The sequence below is a fragment of the Conger conger genome, chromosome 3 (genome assembly GCF_963514075.1).
Source record: "Conger conger chromosome 3, fConCon1.1, whole genome shotgun sequence".
Taxonomy (NCBI): domain Eukaryota; kingdom Metazoa; phylum Chordata; class Actinopteri; order Anguilliformes; family Congridae; genus Conger; species Conger conger.
Window position 1 is genome coordinate 64043187 of NC_083762.1, and position 23443 is coordinate 64066629.

Sequence of the window (23443 nt, forward strand, 5' to 3'; positions counted from 1 at the left end):
GACGGTAGGAAGGCGGGAGAGAAGCTTAGCCACAGCGTCTCCATTGGAACAAGATGCTAAGCTCTGAAAACTCTGCCCTGCTCCTGAGCATTCCACTGCTGGAATTCCCGAAACACATCCTCTGTTGACTGGAACTTCAGATTCCTGGGACTAACCAGATGGTCAGCTTCCTGAATATCGACTATTCCTGTATCGTTGAGGCTCATACATATTTATGAAAGAGTGTGGCCTCATACAATACTGTTGGGAATGGAATTTCTTTCCTTGGAAACCCCCGCTTATGAATATTTGTAAACTGTTATATACTGTCGCACCTGGATACCTCCTGCTTTCAACTGGAACCTCCAAGAATGATGCCATTTACTTTTGCCCTTGGGGAGCAGCAGATTGTCTGTTGTTAGCCAGCACTTAATTGAGCCTATTAAAGCAGTTTATTACACAGTAAACTGACCTCACCTGGTTTCTCGGGTCTTAATCAGTTTCTTAATTGCCATACCACCACTGCAGCAGAAGGGACACAGAGAAAACAGAAGCAGGGAACACAGGCCCTGACCACCTGGTTGCTACAGACAATCTGTCAAGGAAGGAGCAGATGACGATTAAGGGATTTAAAGAATGTGTCAGTGAGATTCAGTATTCAAGAATCACTGTGTGTGTCAGGACAAGGAGCTATGGGCTAGGGTGCCGTGTGTGTGTGTGTGTGTGTGTGTGTGTGTGTGAGAGAGGAATTTTTGGAAATCCCAAACAGAGCTATATTAACCCTCCACAGACATCTGCTAAAGAGAGAGAGAGAGAGAGAGGGAGAGAGGTGGCTAAGAGAGTTGAAGATAATTTCCATACAGTTGCAATGGCATATGTAGCTGTTTACAAGACATGACAATGGATAAAGGTTATTGCGAATTTATGAAAGCACCTAATCTTACATGTGTGCATACTGTGTGTGTTTGTGCGGACAATACTGAAATGTTGACAAAAAAAAAAGTTATTTTATGTAACCATAAGTACAACAGTACTAATTATGCAATGTGTTGCAGGTGGATTACGCTATTTGATTTTTTTTTTTTCAATGTTAGTGATAAATGTGTTCCAAGACCCCATGTTCCTCTGGATGCACTACATCATGCTGTTGCACTATGGATTGGTGTCTGCTATCTTATTGTAGATAGGCATGCAATGGCCTTGTAGAGCACACCTAAGACACTTTTTAAAGGAGAACACGTATTGCTTTATTCTGGTGACCCATGGCAGGGCACAATACACACTTCTCCTTATTTACTTAACACAATGTGTTGTATACAAAAAGTAGATGCACATATAGAAATAGGAACAGTTATAACTGTGGACTGCATGGTGCATTGGAATTTCAGGCATTCAGAACCAGTGGAAAGCAAACCCTGACACATTCTCTATTGGTACTATTGGCATGGCATGCTAGGTCAGGGACGTGGGCACTGCGCTCCATGGGGGAGGTGAGCTTCCTGTGTTACCTCCATACGGGGTAGGGGAGAGGGAGGGGGGCTATCTAGTAGTAGTCGTAGTTGACGTTGGCACCGTGCCTGTAAGTACTTGGATCGCGGGGTCCAATTGGAGCGTTCTCGTCGTAGTGGTGCTGGCGACCTTGGTCCATTGACCGGGAATGGTCCATCCAATATGACAGGTGAGTTTCAAGAGTCTGCGGACAGATACAATTGTGCGGACAGTTAATGATGCTCTGTCCATACGTATACAGTCTTATTATTTGTTTCCAGGAGACTGCTGTGGGTAGGGCTTCCCTAACTATGGGTTAGTATACTTGAGCATTAGTCTGTGAAGGAGGCTGTATCAGACAACTAAGAAATGTCAATAATTCAATAACTGAAAAATGCCCAAGATGTGTGAAAGTGTGAGAGTATTCATGCACTGTGAGGGGCCACACACAACTCTATTGTTTTGGTGTTCTCTGTATCTGAAGCCACAATCACTTATCATTAAATAAATAATAAAAGGCACATTCTCTGGATGCATGCTCTAGGTGCACTGGATAGGAGTCTGATAAATTGTCATGCTAAATTCCCAAAAAACGTAAAAAGCAATACATTTACATATTAACTTTTTCTTACGAAAGCTTAACTTTGTGGCAACAAATGCATTTATATTTCAGTCAAGGTTAGTAAAATGTTTTGATTGAATGCAGGTCAGAGTCTGACAGAAATGATAATGGTTGTTGTAAGCCATCACCAAAAATGATCAAACCTTGCGAAAAACACAGCAGGATATTGTCAGTGATGTGAATCCTTAGGTAATGCTGTATCTGCCTGTAGGGTGGTAGCGTACATTAATGAAGCATCTCCTTCACGTTTTTTCTTGGACGAAAGAGAGCAGTTGTGTTGCTAGGCTCCAGGCGAAGGAGACAGCAGATTGGGAAGGCGACCGCAGATGTTGGTGGAAGCGGCGGCCAGCAGGAGTGGCAGTGGGGCAGACCCCCAAGGACGTGCGAGATGCAGGCCGGCTGGGCGCCCAGCTGAGGCCACTGAGACTCAGATGTGGTGGTGACGGCCATTAAAGCGATCGCAGAGTGCCCATCTCGCCAAGCTGTCAAGTGAACGAATTGCACAGCTCATCCTGCACTCTAACCGTGAGCGGCAGGAGGGAAGACTTCCCTTAACGCTTTCTCCCTCAGCCTAGATAAGGCACTAGGGATGAGCGCAAAGCTAGGAAATGTACACGTGTCGCTGCTTGAATTTTCTACAGGAATTCGATTCAGATTTGGGGGGGAATTATGTGATCCCCCCCCGCCTGCTCTCATTTTAACCACCCCCTCTTTTCCCATACCACAGTTTCTGTAAGTTGAGACACATCAGAACACTCTGTACCTTCGTTCTGCCTTTCCTGTAGAATCAGTGTCTGGATGCTATGTTCACAATATGCCAGCTCATTCTATTTGTTCTTATTTTTACCAGTGTTTGTTGAGGGTCCTATTGCACATTGGTGAGAGTTTTTACCTTTTGAAAGCCACTCTTACAGCTAACATGGCAGCCACCAGGGACAGGATCTACGCCCTGAATATCAGGTAGCAGTCGACCGTTGGATCAGTCTCCCCCACTTACCGCCTCGTCGTAGCCCATGTACATGAACTGCATGATCCACTGCTGTACGTCCGGTCGAGTGCGGTCCCAGATGTTCCTCTTGGACCGCTTCAGAGATGTCAGGAACTCTTTGGCCTTGGACGGCACAACCACTACGTCCTCCGGCAAGGCTGCCGCCTCAGTCCGAACTGGGGTGGGGAGGAAGGAGACATGGGGTCAGAACTAGAAATAATCTCTGCCCATACCGCTGTGAATTCAACACCACACAAGAGGTCACCCTCCCTCTGGTGGTGAAATTAGGGGATTCTAGCAGCCTCCTGCTCACCACCCATCATCAGCTCCTTATAAATACCACTCATTTTCATAACCCTCTAGCCTTGGCTGTCACAAGTACCACCTGACACCCTAAACAGCAGGGAATCAAGACTGAATTGACCTAATTACAGAGAGAAGCACCTAAGGTGGTGGTGGGGGATGGGGGGATTAAAGTGTTTTGAAGAACAGAGAAGCTTCACCAATATTGCATTTGTTTGTGAAGATTTCTTGGCTGGTACATATACCCCTTGGCAGGACAATGAGTGACAGACTTTTGAAAGACGGTTTCTTCCATTTCCATTTGTTTACATTACCTTCCCTTTTCTTCAGGATTTTCTGAAGTTTGCTCTCACTGGAAACATCTGCAAAAAGTAAACAGAAAAGGTAACTTGAGGAAAGGTTCCACATATGTTTTTATTCGATTTTGTTTTTAACAGCCTGGTTTGTCAGCTGGTATACCTGCAACCAGACGCTGTCCTTAGCTAACCCACATACATTATAGGGGGAAAAGATCTCTCTTTCTCTCTCTCAATTCAATTAAATAATTCTTAATTAGCATGACTGCTTATTAAAAATATTGCCAAATAAATATGCAATGAAATGATTAAGAATGACACAGTAACATACTGTATAACGAATACAAAGGAATATATGTGATTTTAAATAGCTTAACCTACAGACAACCTACAAGTTGATTGACAAACACAACTAAGGACAGTAATAAGAACAAAACATAATAACAACATAAATACAGGGGAAGGTGCCTCACTGTCTCTCATTGTTGTAAAAGGAAGCCACATATCTTTCTGCTAGTGCTACACAGTCAATTTTCTCTCTTCTTTACAGAAAATGGGGGCAGTTGCTTAAAAGCAATTATGCACAATGCTGATAGCAAAGCCAGCTTAAAGAAGCAAATCCAGTGCGATTTAAATGGGTTTGTGCCAAAAGGCTCTGCTGGGCTGAGCAAGTTTCCATGTGCTGGTTTTCCCCTCCAGTGCACTGTCTCAGTATGCGCAGGGTGGTCGTGGAAACGGCTCACAGATGTTTTAAATTGTCTGAACATGCTGGCACAAGAAATGTTCTCCGCACTCTGTTTAACTGCCAACTACTTTCAGGAGACTTCTTTCAGTAGCTACAACATTAATCTCACTCTGAAGCTGATAAACCAAATCTCATTCTAAACATCCCCATGATTAGTTCATTGCATTATTGTGGAAAATTGTCTGTCTCTCTCACTCTCAGTATACAGTATGTGAAGGAAAATCAGGGATTTTTAGAGTGAACAGAAACTCAAATGAGCCCAAACTCACTAATATGAAGAATCTCCTTCAAATGCGCAAGCTGATTCATTTGCTGGACTTTACTGAAAGTTGTGCAGCACTTTTCAAAGTCTTTTATCCTCTTAACTTTCGTTCGTCTTCATCCTCCACTCCTCTCCAGCACCCCTCTCATAAAAGAGGCGGGGGGGTTGTGGGGGGGGGGTTGGGGGCAAACATCGGTGTCTTAAGACCCCCTTAGCTTGGACGCACAAACTCTTACTGGTGCATAAAGAGCACAGGGTCTCATTCACACTTCAGTCACATTCATGAAACCCTGATACTGTAAACATGCCTGCTCCCATTCTCTCTCGATATCCCCCAACTCCATTACTTCTGCAAAAGAGAGAATCCGTTCTCGTGCAAACACCCACCCAGCTCTCCCTTTTCAACCTGCCTGCTTCTCAGTGCACTATGCATGACACAAACTGTAATAATTAAAGAGAGGGAGAGAGAGCAGAAAGAAACAAGGTTACCTGCAAAAGCCAGGAAGGTGAGCACCGTGGTGAAGACCAGCATATGCAGACGGAGATTGTGAGAAGCCATGGTCCCCCTCTCCACACTGCAGCTTCAGAAGTAAGACCGTGAAGGGAACACAGAGGAGCACCAAGCAAACATTCCTACAGGAAATGTGCGGGTGCTAGCGGAATGCCGTAACCGGCTAATCCAACCAACCAGGGACATGCCGACTCCGTAAAGTGAATATTCATGTGTCTGCGTGTGCATTCTTTCCCCTTCTGCTTAAGCAGTGCGCTGCCGGTTATGGGGAAATTTGACCTCTGTTCTCTTCTGTCCCATTTGGCTCATATTAGTTTTGGTTATGTGATTACCTGTGGGGGAGGGGTCAGACGCTTCAGTTCAGCTACTTTGATTCCAATATTTTATTGAGCCTTACACAACCTGTTGACAAAATGTATATTGAATCAGAACAGTAAATCCTTCTTTGCTTAATTTGCATATATTTTTTTATAGTATAGATAAAAATCAGAAAAAACAGCAGACAATGCAAGCTTTAGGTCACAGGTGTCAAAATCCAGTCCTGGAGGGCCGTAGCATCTGCTGGTTTTTGGGGTATTCTGGGTTCATTCAAGTGATTGAATGGTTAAAGTATCCACACGCCACACGGCAGCTGATTGAAAGGAAACCACAAAAACCCGCAGACACTGCAGCCCCCTGGGGATTCAGTTTGACACCCTTGCTTTAGATAAATTAATATCTCTGCCTTATTCTCTCTCTGAATGGAGTCACTGAACTTTTGTCATGTTGCCTTCTATCCCTTAATCCAAGACAGACCTCAAAGGAAATAAATGATTCAAAGAGTGATTTGTGCATTATTAAATTCAAAAAAATTAAAAATTTTCATCACATAGCTTGTCATGTATATTATACATTATATTATATAATATATATACATTACTGTATATTAATACATTTATTTCAATTCATTGTATACCTTATGGGAATTGCATAGTAATTCAATTTGTGTGAATAAAATATGCAGCTACACTTAATTTGCGTCTGAATCGGAATAGGATGACCAAAAATAGGATCTAACCAGAGTAATTTAAATGACTACTTTATGGAAATTGTATACAGATGGGGAAAAACAATTTAATTGAAGAAATAACTATCTATTAGAGGAGAAATTCCCATTTCAGGCTCACAGAAAATAAATTCTCATAAAATGCTGAGCAGGACGCTAATTAAACTAAGACGGATGAGAACACTCAACACAAAATTGACTTGATGCAACAGGAATGCACACATAACCCCTATGGAGTGACTCCTAAACAGCGTTCCTGAAGTTACAGTACCATTAACCACAGGCACAAACTGAGCTAAATAGTGCCATCCTGAAACAGAATCACCGTTGTTGTCATTAAAATGATACCCTTTAAAGGCGTCTCTGTTTTAAAATAAGGTTTGGGGTGTTTCTAATGACAGTACTTCGGGTTAGATTGTCATTTGCGTCGGTGAAATGTAATCTGCTTTTCTAAAGGCCTTGCTTGAGTTAATATCATGCGGCTATGTAGGCTACTACAGGCTATACAGTTTTAAACTATAGCAAAATAGCAGAACTCTAACGTTCTCTACCCAGGATTGAATTGGCTGTGCGCTCCAGAGGTCATCTACAGTAACTAGGCCTACTGTTCAGCTATTTATTTATTTACTTATTTATTTACTCATTTTACTTTTACTTACTTTCTTTCTCACTTACTTTTATATTTGCCCTGTTTTGGGCCAAATCATATTCAATTGCATTTTAAAAACATTGGGCCATTTGGCATTGGGATTTTTTTCAGTGACTGTATTCTCTTCTCAAAGCAGGATAAGTAAAAACATTTTGGGGAAGACAGATTCACAATATGTAGACTAATAGGCCTTGGAAGTCTGACATAACACAGACACAAAACATTTGCATGGATTTCCAGATCAAAGGATAATTTCTTATTATAATTTCTTCTCTTAAATGACACTCCACTGAATTCTGATGGCGCTTTCCAAAAGAAAAAATAATTTTGCTAAGAACAAGCAACACTATTGCAAACGTTATACAGTCCAACGTCACCCCGAGTGGTTCCGAATGGTGGTTTGGGCAGTTATTCAGTGTTTGCACAATGGGAACGCACAAATAAGCATAAGGCAAAGACTCTTGTTTCCTCACGTATGCTAGCTTGCTAGCTCGTTAGCTTGCTAGTTTGGCAGAATAAATGTTTACTATGTCGCCCGCCTTCGAGCAGCCAGGAACTATTTTCTTGTAAATTATTCTTGTAATAACATTGTTAATAAAAAACGCTTTTTATTGGATTGTGTCAATAATATCTATATTATCATATATGGTAAGCGTTTTATAAAAGCAGTATCTCCAGGACGTGGTATATTGTAATATACTGTACACTATCCTCACATCAGACCAAACCACGCCCTTTAACTGTGATAAAATTACAATATGCCATTGCCAGTCATGAGTTATTGCTGTATATACAACTGTACAAATGTAGTGCATTTATCATACAATTATATAATAGCAAACATCTTACACACTTGAATAGTGAATGTGTGTACTGTTCGATAACAAAGAAATCTGTGAAAGCAAAAAAAAATTCATATACAACAAACATCCAAATGTCATTTTATTTGAAAGGAATCAAGGAAACGGCATTCATTTCTCTCATAGTCCGTCAATTATTTTATCTGGAAGTCATGACAACAAACCCGAAGTGAATGACAATACAATGGTAGGAATGTAACTTTTATTGGAAATGTGTATAGACCTATGCATTTCCAATAAAAGTTACATTCCTACCATTAACTCTATTTCCTTCTACCACTGACAGAAACACCAGGGGCAGAGTGGTGAACCTTTCTGTTGGTAAGTGTAATGGAGGAGTGCTGGCTCGGGGCTGTAGCGGCAAGAGTAAATGACCGGCCCAAGCCATGTATCTCTGCACACTAAATTCTTCCGCTGCCGCGATATCAGAGCGTCGTGGAGAGGTCAAGCTGTTTACCCACACACCCAGAATTCGATCACTGTGCCGGATCACTGGACATTTTTATTCATGATTCGCAATCATGCCAGTGCACACCATCCAAACTTATTCATAGGTTCCCAGATTAAATCCACAGATGGGATCACCGTTTGTCTTATTCATGTAACGGTATTAAATCAACGTGGAACTCGGCATTTCTGTTATTTATGCTTCAGAACTGAATCAAAATATGGACTACCTCGCAAATAGAAATACAAACTGGGTATCATTTTCGCCACTGACTGGTTTTGCCTTAAACTGAGATTGTGGGCTTATTTCTATGGTTTGTCCTTTTTGAAGATCTTTTGGATTTACCCAGACACCTGCTGTGAGACTAATTCTTTAGTATACAGTTGCAGATTTGATGCTGGCCTATATTTAAATTTATAAGTCAACAAAGTGGCAGCTGGGATGTTAAATATGATCATATTAGATTTTTTTTCTGTTCAACGTTAATTATTGGAGAATTAGATTTTTTTTAAAGCAATGGCAAACATGGTCTGTTATAACAGAGAAAGATTTTGGTGTTTGAAATTATTTGGTAGGCTTGTATAGTTAGAAGCTAAAGCTTATGTTGTCAGCTGAAACTTTAGTGAAACTGATCATCTACACCTCATAGAACATTTCTTCCCTACAGAGAACTCGCTCTGAATAAGAATATCTGTTGAATGTCAAACAATGTAAAAATAAATTAAAACTAATGAGTGACAAAAATTCTTGAGGAGCATAGTATTGCTGTTCATGTGCTAATGCCTTCTCAGTCATTAGATCTCGACCTTTACTGAACTGCACTGCCATTTAGCAGATGCTCTGACTTAGAATGCAAACAGAAGTGCAAAGAGCAGGGATAAAAATGCAGCAATTCCCTAGAGGGGGGAGGGGGTGGGGTGAGTACTGCATAGGACCCAATCAAGCATTTAAGTTATAGTAGGGAACAATGCCAAAGACATAATTTCCCACTTTCACCATGCTTGAGATGATTCACTGTCTCCTTGAGGAGTAGGGACCTAGATGCAGATAGATTTGTTACATAAACAGATATACAGTCAGGTCCATAAATATTGGGACATCGACACAATTCTCCTTTTTGGCTCTATACACCACCACAATGAATTTGAAATGAAACTTTAACTGCAGACTTTTAGCTTTAATTTGAGGGTATTTACATCCAAATCAGGTGAACGGTGTAGGAATTACAACAGTTTCTATATGTGCCTCCCACTTTTTAAGGGACCAAAAGTAAAGGGACAATTGGCTGCTCAGCTGTTCCATGGCCAGGTGTGTGTTATTCCCTCATTATCTAATTTACAAGGAGCAGATAAAAGGTCTAGAGTTCATTTCAAGTGTGCTATTTGCATTTGGAATCTGTTGCTGTCAACTCTCAATATGAGATCCAAAGAGCTGTCACTATCAGTGAAGCAAGCCATCATTAGGCTGAAAAATCTAAACAAACCCATCAGAGAGATAGCAAAAACATTAGGCGTGGCCAAATCAACTGTTTGGAACATTCTTAAAAAGAAAGAACAGCACCGGTGAGCTCAGCAACACCAAAAGACCCAGAAGACCACGGAAAACAACTGTGGTGGATGACAGAAGAATTCTTTCCCTGGTGAAGAAAAACCCCTTCACAACAGTTGACCAGATCAAGGACACTCTCCAGGAGGTAGGTGTATGTGTGTCAAAGTCAACAATCAAGAGAAGACTTCACCAGAGTGAATACAGAGGGTTCACCACAAGATGTAAACCATTGGTGAGCCTCAAAAACAGGAAGACCAGATTAGAGTTTGCCAAACAACATCTAAAAAAGGCTTTACAGTTCTGGAACAACATCCTATGGACAGATGAGACAAAGATCAACTTGTACCAGAATGATGGGAAGAGGAGAGTATGGATCCAAAACATACCACCTCATCAGTGAAGCATGGTGGTGGTAGTGTCATGGCATGGGCGTGTATGGCTGCCAATGGAACTGGTTCCCTTGTATTCCCTTGTATTGATGATGTGACTGCTGACAAAAGCAGCAGGATGAATTCTGAAGTGTTTCGGGCAATATTGTCTGCTCATATTCAGCCAAATGCTTCAGAACTCATTGGACGGCGCTTCACAGTGCAGATGGACAATGACCCGAAGCATACTGCGAAAGCAACCAAAGAGTTTTTTAAGGCAAGGAAGTGGAATGTTATGCAATGGCCAAGTCAATCACCTGACCTGAATCCGATTGAACATGCATTTCACTTGCTGAAGACAAAACTGAAGGGAAAATGCCCCAAGAACAAGCAGGAACTGAAGACAGTTGCAGTAGAGGCCTGGCAGAGCATCACCAGGGATGAAACCCAGCGTCTGGTGATGTCTGTGCATTCCAGACTTCAGGCTGTAATTGACTGCAAAGGATTTGCAACCTAGTATTAAAAAGTGAAAGTTTGATTTATGATTGTTAGTTTGTCCCATTACTTTTGGTCCCTTAAAAAGTGGGAGGCACATATACAAACTGTTGTAATTCCTACACCGTTCACCTGATTTGTATGTAAATACCCTCAAATTAAAGCTGAAAGTCTTGTTTGTTTCATTTCAAATCCATTGTGGTGGTGTATACAACCAAAAAGATGAGAATTGTGTCGATGTCCCAATATTTATGGACCTGACTGTATACATATACACTCACTGAGCACTTAATTAGTTACATTTTTACTTTATTACACCTACTTTTAATGCGATTATCTAATCAGCCAATTGTGTGGCAGCAGTGCAATGCATCAGAATGGGGGGAAACGTGATCTAAGTGACATTGACCGTGGAATGATTGTTGGTGGCAGACAGGGTGGTTTGAGTATCTCAGGAACTGCTGATCTCCTGGGATTTTCACGCATACTAACTCAAGCAGACCTACAGCTTTTGAGTTACAGGACACAGCAGTTTTTTATGAATATGGAGAGGTTAAATTATGAAACTCACTGCAGCCAGCATCATGTGCAAAACAAGCACTGTTTGTTAATTTCAGTTTGGCAAAGGGCAACATGCTCATGAATAAAATTTGTGTTTAAGGACAGGAGGAATTTTCCGCCAAGATTAAACATTGCTTATGTTAAATGGAGCAGGACATCTGAAGGGGAAAAGGGAATGATTGATCTCTTTGATCAGTTGCCTTGGAACAGATTCATTGTGTTACAAACTAATTTGTTCAAAATTCTAATCTAATTTGCCTTGCTACATTCTGGGGAGGTCCTTTGGGTGTCTATAATGTGACTGCATTTCCCTGAGACCTCTTGAGTTTCTGAATGCCATCTTGGTGATTTGATAAGTTTGGAAATGTGATTCGCACAGTTCTTCATGTTAGCATATCTCCCTTGCTTTTTGACAGACTTCTCTACTTCAATCGGAAACTCTTGGATGGGGCAGCTACTCACAAAGCCTAAAAATACCTTCCTTTCTTGTGTCACAAGCATTTTCTTTTTCATCAAAATTAATGGAAATTGAACCAATTTTTTAATAATCAACTTCTTTATTTTTAGTTTGTAATGTATTAGAAGTGTAAGATGTAGATTGTTCCATTTACAGTACCACCTCAATAGATGACATATTGTGGAAGTGTCATTTTTACATGGTCCATGATCTGTTTTATATTTTAAATAGCACAGCCTTCAAGTGTTCCAGAGACTTAGACTATACTGTTGGCTGATTTTCTGGCAGTTTTTTGTTTCGTTTTTGGGTGGCACAGACATTTTATGGTGTTTACACAAGGCGTTGAACAGTGAAAATTTTATTTTAAATAGTAGATCAACAGAACGAATAAAAACCTCTTCTGAGAAAGGCTCAAATCAGAGAGTAATTCAATGCAGCTCATCAATACATGTCACCAGACTCATTAATATTTATTATTATCATAATTTTTTTGCGTTAATCTCTATCATTATAATGCGGATTCAGATTATCAAAAAAATGTCAGATTTAAGAAAACAGGAAAGCAATAGCATTTTTAGCTTTAAGAAAGAACACAACAAAAATGCCCAACAAAGGTTCTAAAAAGTGGTGTACAAGTAGCAAGCACATGAACAGATTCATCATTTGTGATTATAAAGGTTCATTTAACAATGACAACGTGGCTTGTGTCTGCATATGAAACACCAGGATGAACATAAAGATGAATTGGCATATTTTTGAGCATATTTTTTAGTTGTTTATTTTTTTCATACAGCACGCTGCACCCCTGCGAGAGGGAGATGGTTGATGGGGGCCATTTTAACTTCCGTTCTTCACTCATCCGGATCTGGGGTGTCATAGCCCAGCTGGCTAGCAGAAGGGAAGTGGGCCCAGAAGGTCCGTGCCAGATCCTCGATGCGGTCGTACCCGGCGTGCGCCCGCAGGTGCTCCACCCAGGCGAAGAAGTCAGAGGACGTCAGGCTCCAGTTGGGCATGCTACGCTTGTCCCTGGTCTCTGCTGAGAAGCCAGAGGCAGCCCAGTTAGCGACAGGGCCAACTGAAGCCAGAAGTTATTATAAGGGAGCCAATCGTAAGGACCTGAGATCTCAGGCAAGCCAATCAGAACACAACCCACAGTGACATACAGCAGTGACATAAAACATAATGCTGTGCCATATAAAACTAATCTGTCAGCAATACGAAAAAAGGGCCAGATGATTGATCTCAGGTTAATAGTACATAGTAATAAGATAAGATAAGATAAGATAGCATATGCATGTGCATATGCTAAACTGTCAGTTTTTTTAGATGTGCTCCCAGACATTGGCCATATTCAGAGAGGCGGGGGGGGGGGGGGGGGGAGGGCAGAACGGATGGAGATACAGACTGTTCTTTTGTGGTCATACTGTAGAAGACCTTGACATCAATGCATACAAATGTCTCTATTGTGGGGGAGTGCAGTAGCAATCGATCTCTATGACTGTTTCGATCACAATGTTCCTGTCTGACAGTCCACTCAACCTACAATACACTTCCTGCCTTTCCCCTCTGCAGTGCACAAACCATTTAACTCTCCCAACACCCTACTCGCAGAACAACACACAGAAATTCTACTAGTTTACACAATGTTCTTTCAGCTAAATCCAATGCGAATACCTCTAATCAAAATAATGTGTAACGGAACATTCTGGAAGTGCTCGGTGAATTTAGGTCTGAAGAAGGAATCTGTAGGCAGGTTAGTCAGCAGGTGGTGAGCATGTCCTTAACACCCGAGTGTAGGGTTACGTAAGCCCACAGTGGGGCCCTGAGAGAGCGTTAAGTACACCGCTCAGCACTTAACACCGCCGTGATGCCAGCCAGTGACCCGTGAACACGGCCAGAGTGGAGAGCAGAGGTACCGTTTCTGTACCGCCGGTCCCTGCTGGGAAAGGTGCTCTCCTGTGCCATCACTCACACTTAAACTCTCTCTCTCTTTTTCTCTCTCCAAGTCTTTTTCACTCAATCACTCTCTCTCTCTCTCTCTATCCACTTCTTCTTGCATGTGAACGCACAGATGAACAAGCCCTACAGGTCGAGGAGCAGTGCTCTCCCAAGGCGGAGCGCTCACCTTGGCCTTCCTCACTTGTACCCTTCCCAGCATCCTCTGCCCCTGCAGTTCACAAAGAGAGAGAAGAGTGATCTCATCATTCCATATCTTCTTATCACAACTCACTTATTTTATTTACCAAATGTGGGGTGGGGTTGTTTGACTTATATCATGTTTTACTAAAACGCATTGGTGACGTCGCATGTTTCCTGTTATGCTAATAAAACAAAATCCTTCCATTCACATTGGGATATTTAGTGAATAAGTCTGATAGTGTAGCTGTGTTGGGTGCCTGTTCTGTGCATTGGTGCTGTGGATATTTTGGCTGATGCAGGTCTGAAGAACTATCCTTTTTCGAAGTACTCTTCCACTGAGAAAAAATTAAAAAAACATGCACAAGAATCTACAATATGGAAATAATGAAACTACACTAATTCCTGAGATCCCCTTTATGTTATTTTTATGTCCCGGTTATTGTATCATCTGTAGACTAGCCTGTGGGTGTCCCTTAATTAAGGAATGCAGGAGCAGATGAAACTCTTGGCCTGCAACCAACCACGGTGGCTGGCTGTCTCTCTCTTTCTTTGTTTCTCTCGCTCTGTCTCTTTAGCTCACCAGGCGGCTAACACTATGTACCAGGGGGTGGTCAGCTGGGAGACAGGCGAAGAGCAAACACATTCAGCGGTCAGTGCACATTTGCCATTTAATGCCTTCTTCACATCAAAGCCCCAGTGGCAGGGAGCACAGGACCAGACCAACAGGCCAGGCTGTCACACTGAGTCACTACACACAGCTCTGAGCTCCGTCCATCGAAGGTGAAACAATTCAGGCTTATCACCTTACTCAAGTGTACAATGGAGGAATGCAGAGCTGAGATTTCAATAAAAAGGAAATGCATTGCCATCACAGTTCATTGTCAAAAAACGAATATTGACTTACTGTTCAGAGAGAACATTTTACACAGGATTGTTAAACTCATTTGGTGAGTTCATTGTAGTGCTTCTCTAATGCTATATATAGTGCTTCTTGTGCTTCCCCTGTTGCCTGGCATCAGAACTGCTAGTGCATTAAATTTTTTGATAGGTCACCAGGATTTTAAAACTGTCCAGTCCAGTTCCTTAATCAAGACTGGTCACACACAGCTCAAGAGAACCAGGATTTCCCATAAAACGAATAAGAAGACTCATTTACTTTAATACCTTGTAAATATGCACACTTTACATAACAATTATAACAAATATACTTCACAGGAACATATTTTAAAAAGTGCAAATGCCACACCTAGAACCAAGTCTATACCTTTTGTTTGCTTTCTCATACATAAACTACTGTTGCAGAGACACAGCTGGCCAAGAAACAGCTGTTGTCCAATTACATTTGGTCCCTTAAATTAAGTTGGGGGGCCCTGTAATTCCTAAATGTAAATACCCTTGAATTTCAAGTCTAATGTGTTGGAGTACAGAGGCACAATCTATCACTGTCCAAAATCCTTGTGGACTGCACAAGATATATATTTATAGTTAAATGCAAAGGTGTATCACATGTCCTTTCTGCAGACAGATTATAGACTCCCTCTGGGGTAGTGAGGCAGTGCAGGTGGGCAGTGGATCACACGCCATTTCCCACGGCAACGAGACGGCCAGTAATGAATTCACATACCTGTTAGACAGAACAGCGCCAGCAGGAAAGTGCATCCCAGCAACACGACACACAAACGAGGCATGGTTTCACACGGGCTACAGGGAGACGGAGTCGGCACACACACACACACACACATACAGCATGAAACTCCATATCTGCAACTTTGTTTTAATGACATATCTGAATATTTCAACATGCATATCTCCATAGCTTATGTAGTTCCTTAAGTAAGAATAAAACAAATGGAATTATAAAGCATACCAACATCAACAATAACAATAATGGTGCACCTGTACACAATCTAAAAAAGGAGAGGAGGTTGGAGGAACAGGACCAGGAGCAGAACCAAAGCAAACAGACCCGAACAGACTAAAAAAAAACGATTTTCACTGTGACACCTGAACTGTGAAGAACAGTAAAAGCACTGACTCCACTGGGTCTGTGGCTCTGCTCTGGCACTGCCATTTTCGAGAAGCCTCTGTGTGAGTTTGTGCTTACCTGCAGCAGGGATTGCGGTCCTCTCTGGTCGCCGTGTCGGGTAGTTCTGCTCGGACCCAAGGAAAGAGGAGAAGAGCCGGGCCTGGCTGTTTGTTTTTCGCAGGTCCGCTCCGTATGTCGGACCTCGCTGCCGATTTTCCGACCGCGTCTTCACTTCTAGCACCTTGATCGAAGGTTCTCAAAGGGGCCCATTGTGTGTCAGGAGCCCCCTTCACAGGAGCCAGATGGAGACCGGGAGTTCTGGACACTTCCCCAGCAGAGAAACAAGACCTGTCCAAACTGTGAACCAACCCACCAACCTTCTCTTCCTCCCCCCGCCACCACTGCCCAGAATGGTTTCCCAACCATGATCCATGGAAATGAGATCAGGAGCTGGGGTCGACCGCCAATCATGCTGCCACTGTGATGCTACCAGTGTTCAATTGCAGTGGCTGATGGTATGTGAGCAGGGGCACGGCCCTGTTGTAAATGTTAGTAATGTCAGTAGTTCAAACTATTTTAACAATAGCATTCATTTCACATGCTCCAAATTTTTGTGGTTCTAAAATCCGCCTTTCTCAGAAGGTACAACACAATGAACTTGTGTCAGACAAACCCCCCTCCCCCCCCCAAATATCCCTTCCCCAAATTGGCAATAAGTATTATTTTCTTCAATAGACATCATCAAGTGTAAAATAAATGTGTCAAAAAATAAAAATATGCTGCCCCAGAGTTGATAAAGGCATCTGCAAAGACTGCCTGCTGCATTCAAATTTACTTACACAACGAAGCAATATGACATTGCCATAGCAACTTGCAATCAGGACGCTATCTAGACAGGATGTTATGAACTCCTGACATGACAGGCTTTCAATGACTAGCACATCTGCTGAATAGGCCACAGCATAATAGCCACATGGACTGGAAGAAAGGAGCGCTAATTTGAAGCTCAGAGACTACCAGTGGTGGAGCATGAACAATGACCATTCTCCGACAATACAATGAAAATACTGGATCTGAGATTTTTAAGCATGTGATCGGGCAAATCATCAACAATACTGATGGAGCTAAAGTATGACTACAATGTTGTTTGGAAATGTATAAAGAGCTTATCAGGGAGGTGAGACTATTATTATGGGTGACTTCAATTGCAATTGGGAATTGGTAACAGGACAAGGAATCAGACTTTTTAGGTGTTGTACATTCATTAAATATATGTACATTTAAAGTTCTATCGGAAATAAAAACATTAGGCAGGAAGAACAAACTTGGAAAGTGCTCAGTTTAAATAAGACTTAATAGGAGATAAAGATCCTATGGCCTAGGCACTATGCTGTAGCACTAAAGAAAACAAACAGGATGCTGGGATATTAGTATACATTATTAAATCCAATGAAGCTATACCTATACCTTTGTAAAGTCACACGTGTGTGCAGTTCCGGGTACCATACAACAGGAAAGACTATTCTCTGTACACTTTTGTGGTAGGAAAATAGCAAGCATCGTCCGGCTGAATAGCCTGTCCTCCTCATTATGTTGTTACGTGTATAGTAGTCCTGAGATTCAATATTTTCCATGTAAAATGGCAGTTTGTGGTGCTGAAGCATTGTCACTGAGATGCATTCTTGCTTTGCTAACTGATCTTCATTGTCCACTGAACAGCACAGCACAGAGCACATGTTGCTAGTCCCTCCTGTAACCAGTAAATGTATTCCAGAATCCAGATAATCTACCTTCTAAAACACACAAGAACTGCTTGCATCGCCGAACTGGCACATTTAAACAGGCCTTATATCCTATTCTACAACGTCAGCGCCATCTTTTGGTGAAGACGTGCATGTGCATCAGGGACACGCATAAACATGTTTTTGTGATGGTAGAGAAGCATTTATAAATATGGAATATAAATATATGGAATTTTCTTATAATCCCACTTCTCTGGGCTAAAATGGATGATGTGTGTGTTTTGGTTGGTATTATCGCAGACTAGCACATTGAGTCATTCACAAGAAAGAAAAGTGTCACATTCAGTTGTTTTGCAAAACGTTTAATAGAACAAAAGTATTTCCATTCTCAGCATACTGTCAGAGGTACAGTACCTTAACGTAGGATCTAAATGATTTATATATGCACCTTTTATTTCTTATTTATTTTTTTAAATATACATACAGTGGAAATGGGAATTAAATAACGATCCTCAATAACATTCAGACATTATACTTAAAAAAAGCTCAGAAATCAGATGATCAACAGACGCTCATTGGTAAACAGACATCGCCGATGCAAATAAAACCATATCTTAATTTTTTTTTCTTACTAATCTCGAGTTAGTGTCCACAATATGCTACAAATACATTTTTTTAAATAGAGAAGAACTGTGGGACCGGCGGGAGTAGAACAGCATGGAGACGCGCAGATCACGGGTGGCACATTTGGTTGTACGTCGACGAACATTCAACTTCCTCAGCTTGGGCTCGAGCTGCGGCTTCTCCAAATGTCCACCAGAGGGAGCTTCTCCTCCACTCCGGCAAAATAACACTTATTATTCGTTTTTTTCATTATTCTTTTTCTATCTACATCTGAAGTCTATTCCCCCCTACAATCTTTCATTATATTAAAGCGCTAAATCTGAACTGTAAAAACCTGGGTGTGACGAAGCGCTTGGCCATGCTGCAGTCTTTCAGCCCCAGAGAGGAGAGGTCATGACCCTGCAGGAAGGAGGCTGCAGAGGTCAGTGTGGCACGTAGAAGATCCTGTAGATTCGGATTATGCGCGTTTGGAGCAGAAGAACTGTAAGTAGCAGAAACCTGCATGAAACGAGAGTACCTGGAGGTGGATAACACTGGAATAATGGCGGAGGGGGGGAATAAAATAAAATAAAACTCTCCCTTCCCTCCCTTTAACAAACACTCCCTTCTCCTTTTTCTCCGATCTCCCAACTCGGAGAACCAATTCCCCCAGACAAGGGGTAGAGCGTTTGCCGACAACGGCCACTTAGTGAAGACCGTTCTACTGTTTTTCAAACATCGATCTGAATCGCAGGGGAAAGGCTGAAATGAACTCTGAATGGAAAGAACAGAAACAGGCGCGGCCTATTTAAAAAGAAACATGAAGAAACTCGGCCCCCAGCACAGAGCCGAGTAGGCAACCGGCGCGGTGGTCGCAGCCTGCCGGGGAAGAGGGGGGGTTAAAAGTGAAAGCCAGGGAAGCGCGTGTGCCGGAGACGTTCTGCTCGGCGAAGAGATAAGTCCGGAACTAAGGCTTGTCTTGGGGCGGGGTCACAGCAGGGGCCGGACGAGGTACAGCTTCTCGCCGTGTTCGCTGGTGAAGATGGGAGCCTTCTTGTAGTGCTCCACCAGCTGGTCCATGGTGCCGAAGCGCCGCTGGCCGATGCAGTAAACACCCTCCGCCAGCTGCACCTTGAAGTGCTTATTCTTCCCTGGAGCCTTCAGAGACACTGAGAAATCACTGGGCTATGCTATGAGAGAGAGAGAGAGAGAGAGAGAGAGAGAGAGAGAGAGAGAGAGAGAGAGAGAGAGAGAGAGAGAGAGAGAGAGAGAGAGAGAGAGAGAGAGAGAGAGAGAGAGAGAGAGAGAGAGAGAGAGAGAGAGAGAGAGAGAGAGAGAGAGAGAGAGAGAGAGTCGGTGGGAGAGAGAGAGAGAGAGAGAGAGAAAGACACAGGCTGTAATTCAATACACCTGTGACTGAAAACTCTTGTTGACAACTCACTTAAATACTTAATTTCATCTCGAAGGACACATTAATGATAACAAAATGCTTGATAATATCTGCTCTAAAATGGAGCAGTAAATTGTCTTCTGATTCTAATTGGGTGCCTGGAATGGAAAACTATGGGAATGGTTGTCATGCTCTACGGCCAATAGGGGGCGCCATGTGTTCACATTGCAAATCTGGTTCCACTTTTTGTGGGAAATACTGGAATCTCTTTGAGGCAAACTTAATTAGACTACATAACAACAAAACAGGGCAATTATTAAGTGAATGAAACTTGATAACCAGTAGGCTGTACGTTTGAGAATCAGTTGGGTCTGTACATGAAAAAATACATGTTTGGGGGGTTTAAAATACGTTTTCGACACATTAAGATTACTGTATCGGAACCTATGAAAAACCCTCAAAAAGTGCAAACCCCACCTTCTGGGCCTCTGAGTTGGCTCAATTGCAGCAGGCAAGATTGAGCAAAGAAAAGTATCTGAATCCAAAGCAATTATGTATATCATCAAGGTCTCAAACAGGATCAATTTGTTTAAATAACTAACTGCAGGGCAAATAATTTAACATGAACAGCTGTACAAATTGATAATAATAATAATAATAATAATAATAATAATAAGAAGAAGAATAATAATCATCATCATCATCATAATAACAATGTAAGAGTGTAAGAGCCTCTTGCCAATAAAACGAATATAATGAAACGCTTCACAGTGACTTTCCTTTATTACCTTAGGCCAAACTGCAAGGAGGCAAAACAAATGTAATGGAGTGGGACGTTGCTGAAATGGAGCAGAGCCCAGATGAACGCACCCCAACGCGACCACGTCCACCTCAGTGTTTGCGGTGGACTGTATTTACAGGCAGTGGCCACAGGCCTGAGGCCAGAGTATACGCTGCCTCGGTAGGTTAGTTGGGCAGCTTATGGCCTAGTGGCTAAGGTGCTTGACTAGGAGTTGGAAGGCTGGCAGTTCAAGCCTCAGTGTGGCAACAGCAAGGCCCTTAACCCCACATGACTCCATGGGGGGGGGGGGGTTTGGCCCGAGCCTAGTGTAATCAACTGTAAGTCACTTTGGGTAAAAGCAACAGTTAATAATGTAATGTTTTGCTGCCTGTCAGACTCATAAAAGCTGATATATTGGCTTTCTCTCTGAATCGGCTTTCTCTGTCCTGTACATACAGCTCTCACGTCAGAGCACATGCAAGTGTGCGTTTTCATTTTCTAGTTCCTAGGCTGAAGGTGACATTTTCACTCTGCACCTTACAGCCAGAGCATACATATTTAAGAGAGCAATGCATAGCAAAAGTACTGCCCCCATCCCAGTACTGCCAACAGCCCCCAAATAGCCCCCCCGCCCAAATATCTCAATAGTGTGAGCTCTCTATCCTGCTCCAGGAAGACTACCTCCCTCTCAGATACATAGGCACAATGCTCTCCCCCTCAAAACTCCTCAACCAGCCCCTCCAACGTCAGACCCCACCCTCTCAGCCACATCGTCCAATGACACCCCAGAAAGCTTGACCCGACCAAGCCCCTTCCTCCTCGACTGCCCAACCACACTCACCGAAGACTCGCTGTCCCGCACCAGGAAGTCTCCCTCCGCCCCCCTCTCGTTGAGCGCGCACTCCGCCTGGTGCCGCGTCACGTTGCCGTAGTACCAATCCTTCCCGGCGAACTTGCCGGTGCGGGCGGGCCCCGTGTACCCGATCTGCGGGGAGTGTGGTGCCCCGGCGGGGCCCCCGGGGGCCGGCCCGTCGCTCAGCACCACCACGTAGTTCTTGGGCACCAGCCCCACCTGGCCCCGGCCATTTTTGCACTTCCACCACTCGGGGTCGTTCTCGGGCTTCTCCACCACCTCCATGGTCTCCCCCTTCTCAAAGTTCAGCTCCTCCTCCGTCACCGAGCTGAAGGGGTAGAGAGTCTGCACCACGTGGAGCACCCTCCCGCCCTGCCCGTTCGTCACCCCCGCCCCACCCTGCCGCGAGGACAGGAAGCCGGGGTGGTCCCCCGAGGCCTCGTCGCCCTCCTCCAGGACGTAGTTGGAGGGGAACCAGCCCACCCGGCCGGCGTAGCTGCCCCTCCACCAGCCGTCGCTGCACTTCTCCATCACCACCACCCGCGTGCCCTTGACCAGGGTCAGCTCGTCCTCGCGCTCGGCCGAGTAGCCGAACTTGACCAGCGCCGGGATGCTGAGGTCGTAGATGCGCTCCGCCCCGCTGCTCCCGTTGGACGGGTACTCGGCGTCTGTGCTGGGCGTCGGGGAGGCATCGCGGGCGCTAGTCTTCCGCTTCGTCCTGCCCAGACCTGGAGAGGGACGGAGGGAGGGAGGGAGGGATGTTGAGGCTTGTGATACTATATGCCAGTGGTCCTGAGATGTGTGTGGGTGTGCGTGTTGGAAGTTGGAAGAAATGGTAGAATACCTTAAACTGAATAACTGAAATGGAAACATGAAATGAAAGTCATGAAATGAATGCGTATAGCACTGGTCCTCACTCCAGGTCCTGGAGAGCCGCAGGATGTGTTGGTTTTTCTTTTCACCTTCAAATCAGAAACCAGTTCAGACCCAATAAACCTGGTGAGGTGAGTTAACTGTGTAATTAACGGATTTAAATGACCAGTTAAGTGCTGAGTAACAACGAAAGCCAGCAGACCCTGCAGCTCTCCGGGAGCAGCAGTGAGGACCATTGCCATACGCATTCATACTTTGAAATGATAGTCATTTCTTACCTCTCTCGTTATTCAGTTTAAGCTATTCTACGTTTTCAAACTTCCAACACGCGCACACACATCTCACACACAATAAAAAAAAACACTTCATCCGACCGCATGGAGTTGCATAACGTTTATAAGTGCAGAGAACAGCTGAAAATAGACCCCGCTAGTCAGCCGTTTGAAAAGCTAAACAAAAATGCAAATGTGCCCCGGGACTCAAACACAAGAGTGCACAGCCACTTCATTAGTATTCATGTGAGGGGCTGCGTTTTTTGAGGATGTGACAGAGAGAAAGCAGAGGTTGAGCAGTCAGAAGTTTAATTGAGGCTGCAGGCTCCATTGTGGGCCCGGCGCATAGGTAAACCCTACTGGAGGGCTGGGTAATTAGTGACTTAAACACAGAACTGGAGTGAGAGCTAGTGATGGGAATACACTGGGGCAGCTCCGTTCTGGAGGAGGGGGAGGAAAGAGAACACAAATGACCTTTACCAGAAATCCCACACATGGCCCAAACATCTCCAACATCCTGTAGGGCCTGATTACTCTCCTCTAACTGCCACAAAACCCAGGAGGTGGACAGGCATTGTGACAGCACATCAGGTATTCACATAAACACATAAGCAAGGTGAGCAACACAAGCATAAGCAACCTGCTGCACACACACACAATCTGATAGCTCTCTCTCGGAAACACACACACACACACAGAGTATGTGACACTGGCCTGGAATCAGTCAATCAGTCCCTCACAATCTGATAGCTCCATCTCTCTCTCACACACACACACACACACACACACACACACACACAGAGTGTGCTATAGTGGCGCTGAATGCCTGACTTGCTTTTAAAAAAAACTACTTCAACCCCTTCGTCAGCTGAAGAAGCACGGCTTGCCAATATCACAGAGCGCTGTTTGTTCCGTCAAACGCAGCAGTGGTTCCTCCAGCTGAATCCCGCACAGGTGCCAGCACAAAAGAGCAGATACACGAGCGACACGCGTCCTTCGATCCGCTCGTCACCGATGTGCCAGGTTATTTTTACCACCGAGCGTTTCAGTCGGTATCTACGCACAGCAGTAGAGGGGGGGAACACTACTTTCCTTTCTAGCGCTCAGCTTGTCAATGTCAAGGCGTGTGATGGGAACGG

The 23443-nt window shown here is 43.6% G+C and overlaps 3 protein-coding genes across 6 annotated transcripts in view; all 3 read right to left on the reverse strand.

The window, feature by feature from the left end:
- Positions 1 to 1253: 1253 nt before the first annotated feature.
- On the reverse strand, positions 1254 to 5311 carry LOC133125226 (augurin-A-like). The gene is made up of 4 exons (XM_061236981.1): positions 5173 to 5311; positions 3695 to 3742; positions 3087 to 3253; positions 1254 to 1672 (listed from the first exon to the last, which is right to left on the reverse strand). Exons 1-4 carry the CDS (start codon positions 5240 to 5242, stop codon positions 1523 to 1525), a joined length of 435 nt encoding a protein of 144 aa, XP_061092965.1. The 5' UTR covers positions 5243 to 5311; the 3' UTR covers positions 1254 to 1522.
- A 7165-nt stretch (positions 5312 to 12476) lies between these two features.
- On the reverse strand, positions 12477 to 15452 carry otos2 (otospiralin 2). Its single transcript, XM_061233633.1, has 2 exons — positions 15389 to 15452; positions 12477 to 12661 (listed from the first exon to the last, which is right to left on the reverse strand). The coding sequence occupies exons 1-2, from the start codon at positions 15450 to 15452 to the stop codon at positions 12477 to 12479; spliced, it is 249 nt and encodes an 82-aa protein (XP_061089617.1).
- Positions 15453 to 17878: 2426 nt separating this feature from the next.
- nck2b (NCK adaptor protein 2b) overlaps positions 17879 to 23443 on the reverse strand; it is a 65705-nt gene continuing 60140 nt past the window's right edge. For all 4 annotated transcript variants that reach the window (XM_061235402.1, XM_061235404.1, XM_061235405.1 and 1 more), the window contains 2 exons: positions 21148 to 21887; positions 17879 to 19320 (listed from right to left, as the gene is read on the reverse strand). In XM_061235402.1, the coding sequence (XP_061091386.1) occupies positions 19126 to 19320; positions 21148 to 21887 (935 nt within the window). In that variant the 3' untranslated portion in view covers positions 17879 to 19125. The remainder of the gene's footprint in view (positions 19321 to 21147; positions 21888 to 23443) is intronic.

Excerpts from the sequence above, each read along its gene's own strand:
- LOC133125226 (XM_061236981.1), bottom strand. The coding sequence starts at position 5,242 with ATGGCTTCTCACAATCTCCGTCTGCATATGCTGGTCTTCACCACGGTG. Across the intron at positions 3,254-3,694 it reads AATCCTGAAGAAAAGGGAAG|TTCGGACTGAGGCGGCAGCC; the intron begins GTAATGTAAACA and ends TCCCCACCCCAG. Across the intron at positions 1,673-3,086 it reads ACATGGGCTACGACGAGGCG|ACTCTTGAAACTCACCTGTC; the intron begins GTAAGTGGGGGA and ends ATCTGTCCGCAG.
- otos2 (XM_061233633.1), bottom strand. The coding sequence starts at position 15,452 with ATGCCTCGTTTGTGTGTCGTGTTGCTGGGATGCACTTTCCTGCTGGCG. Across the intron at positions 12,662-15,388 it reads GGCGCTGTTCTGTCTAACAG|CAGAGACCAGGGACAAGCGT; the intron begins GTATGTGAATTC and ends CTGGCTTCTCAG.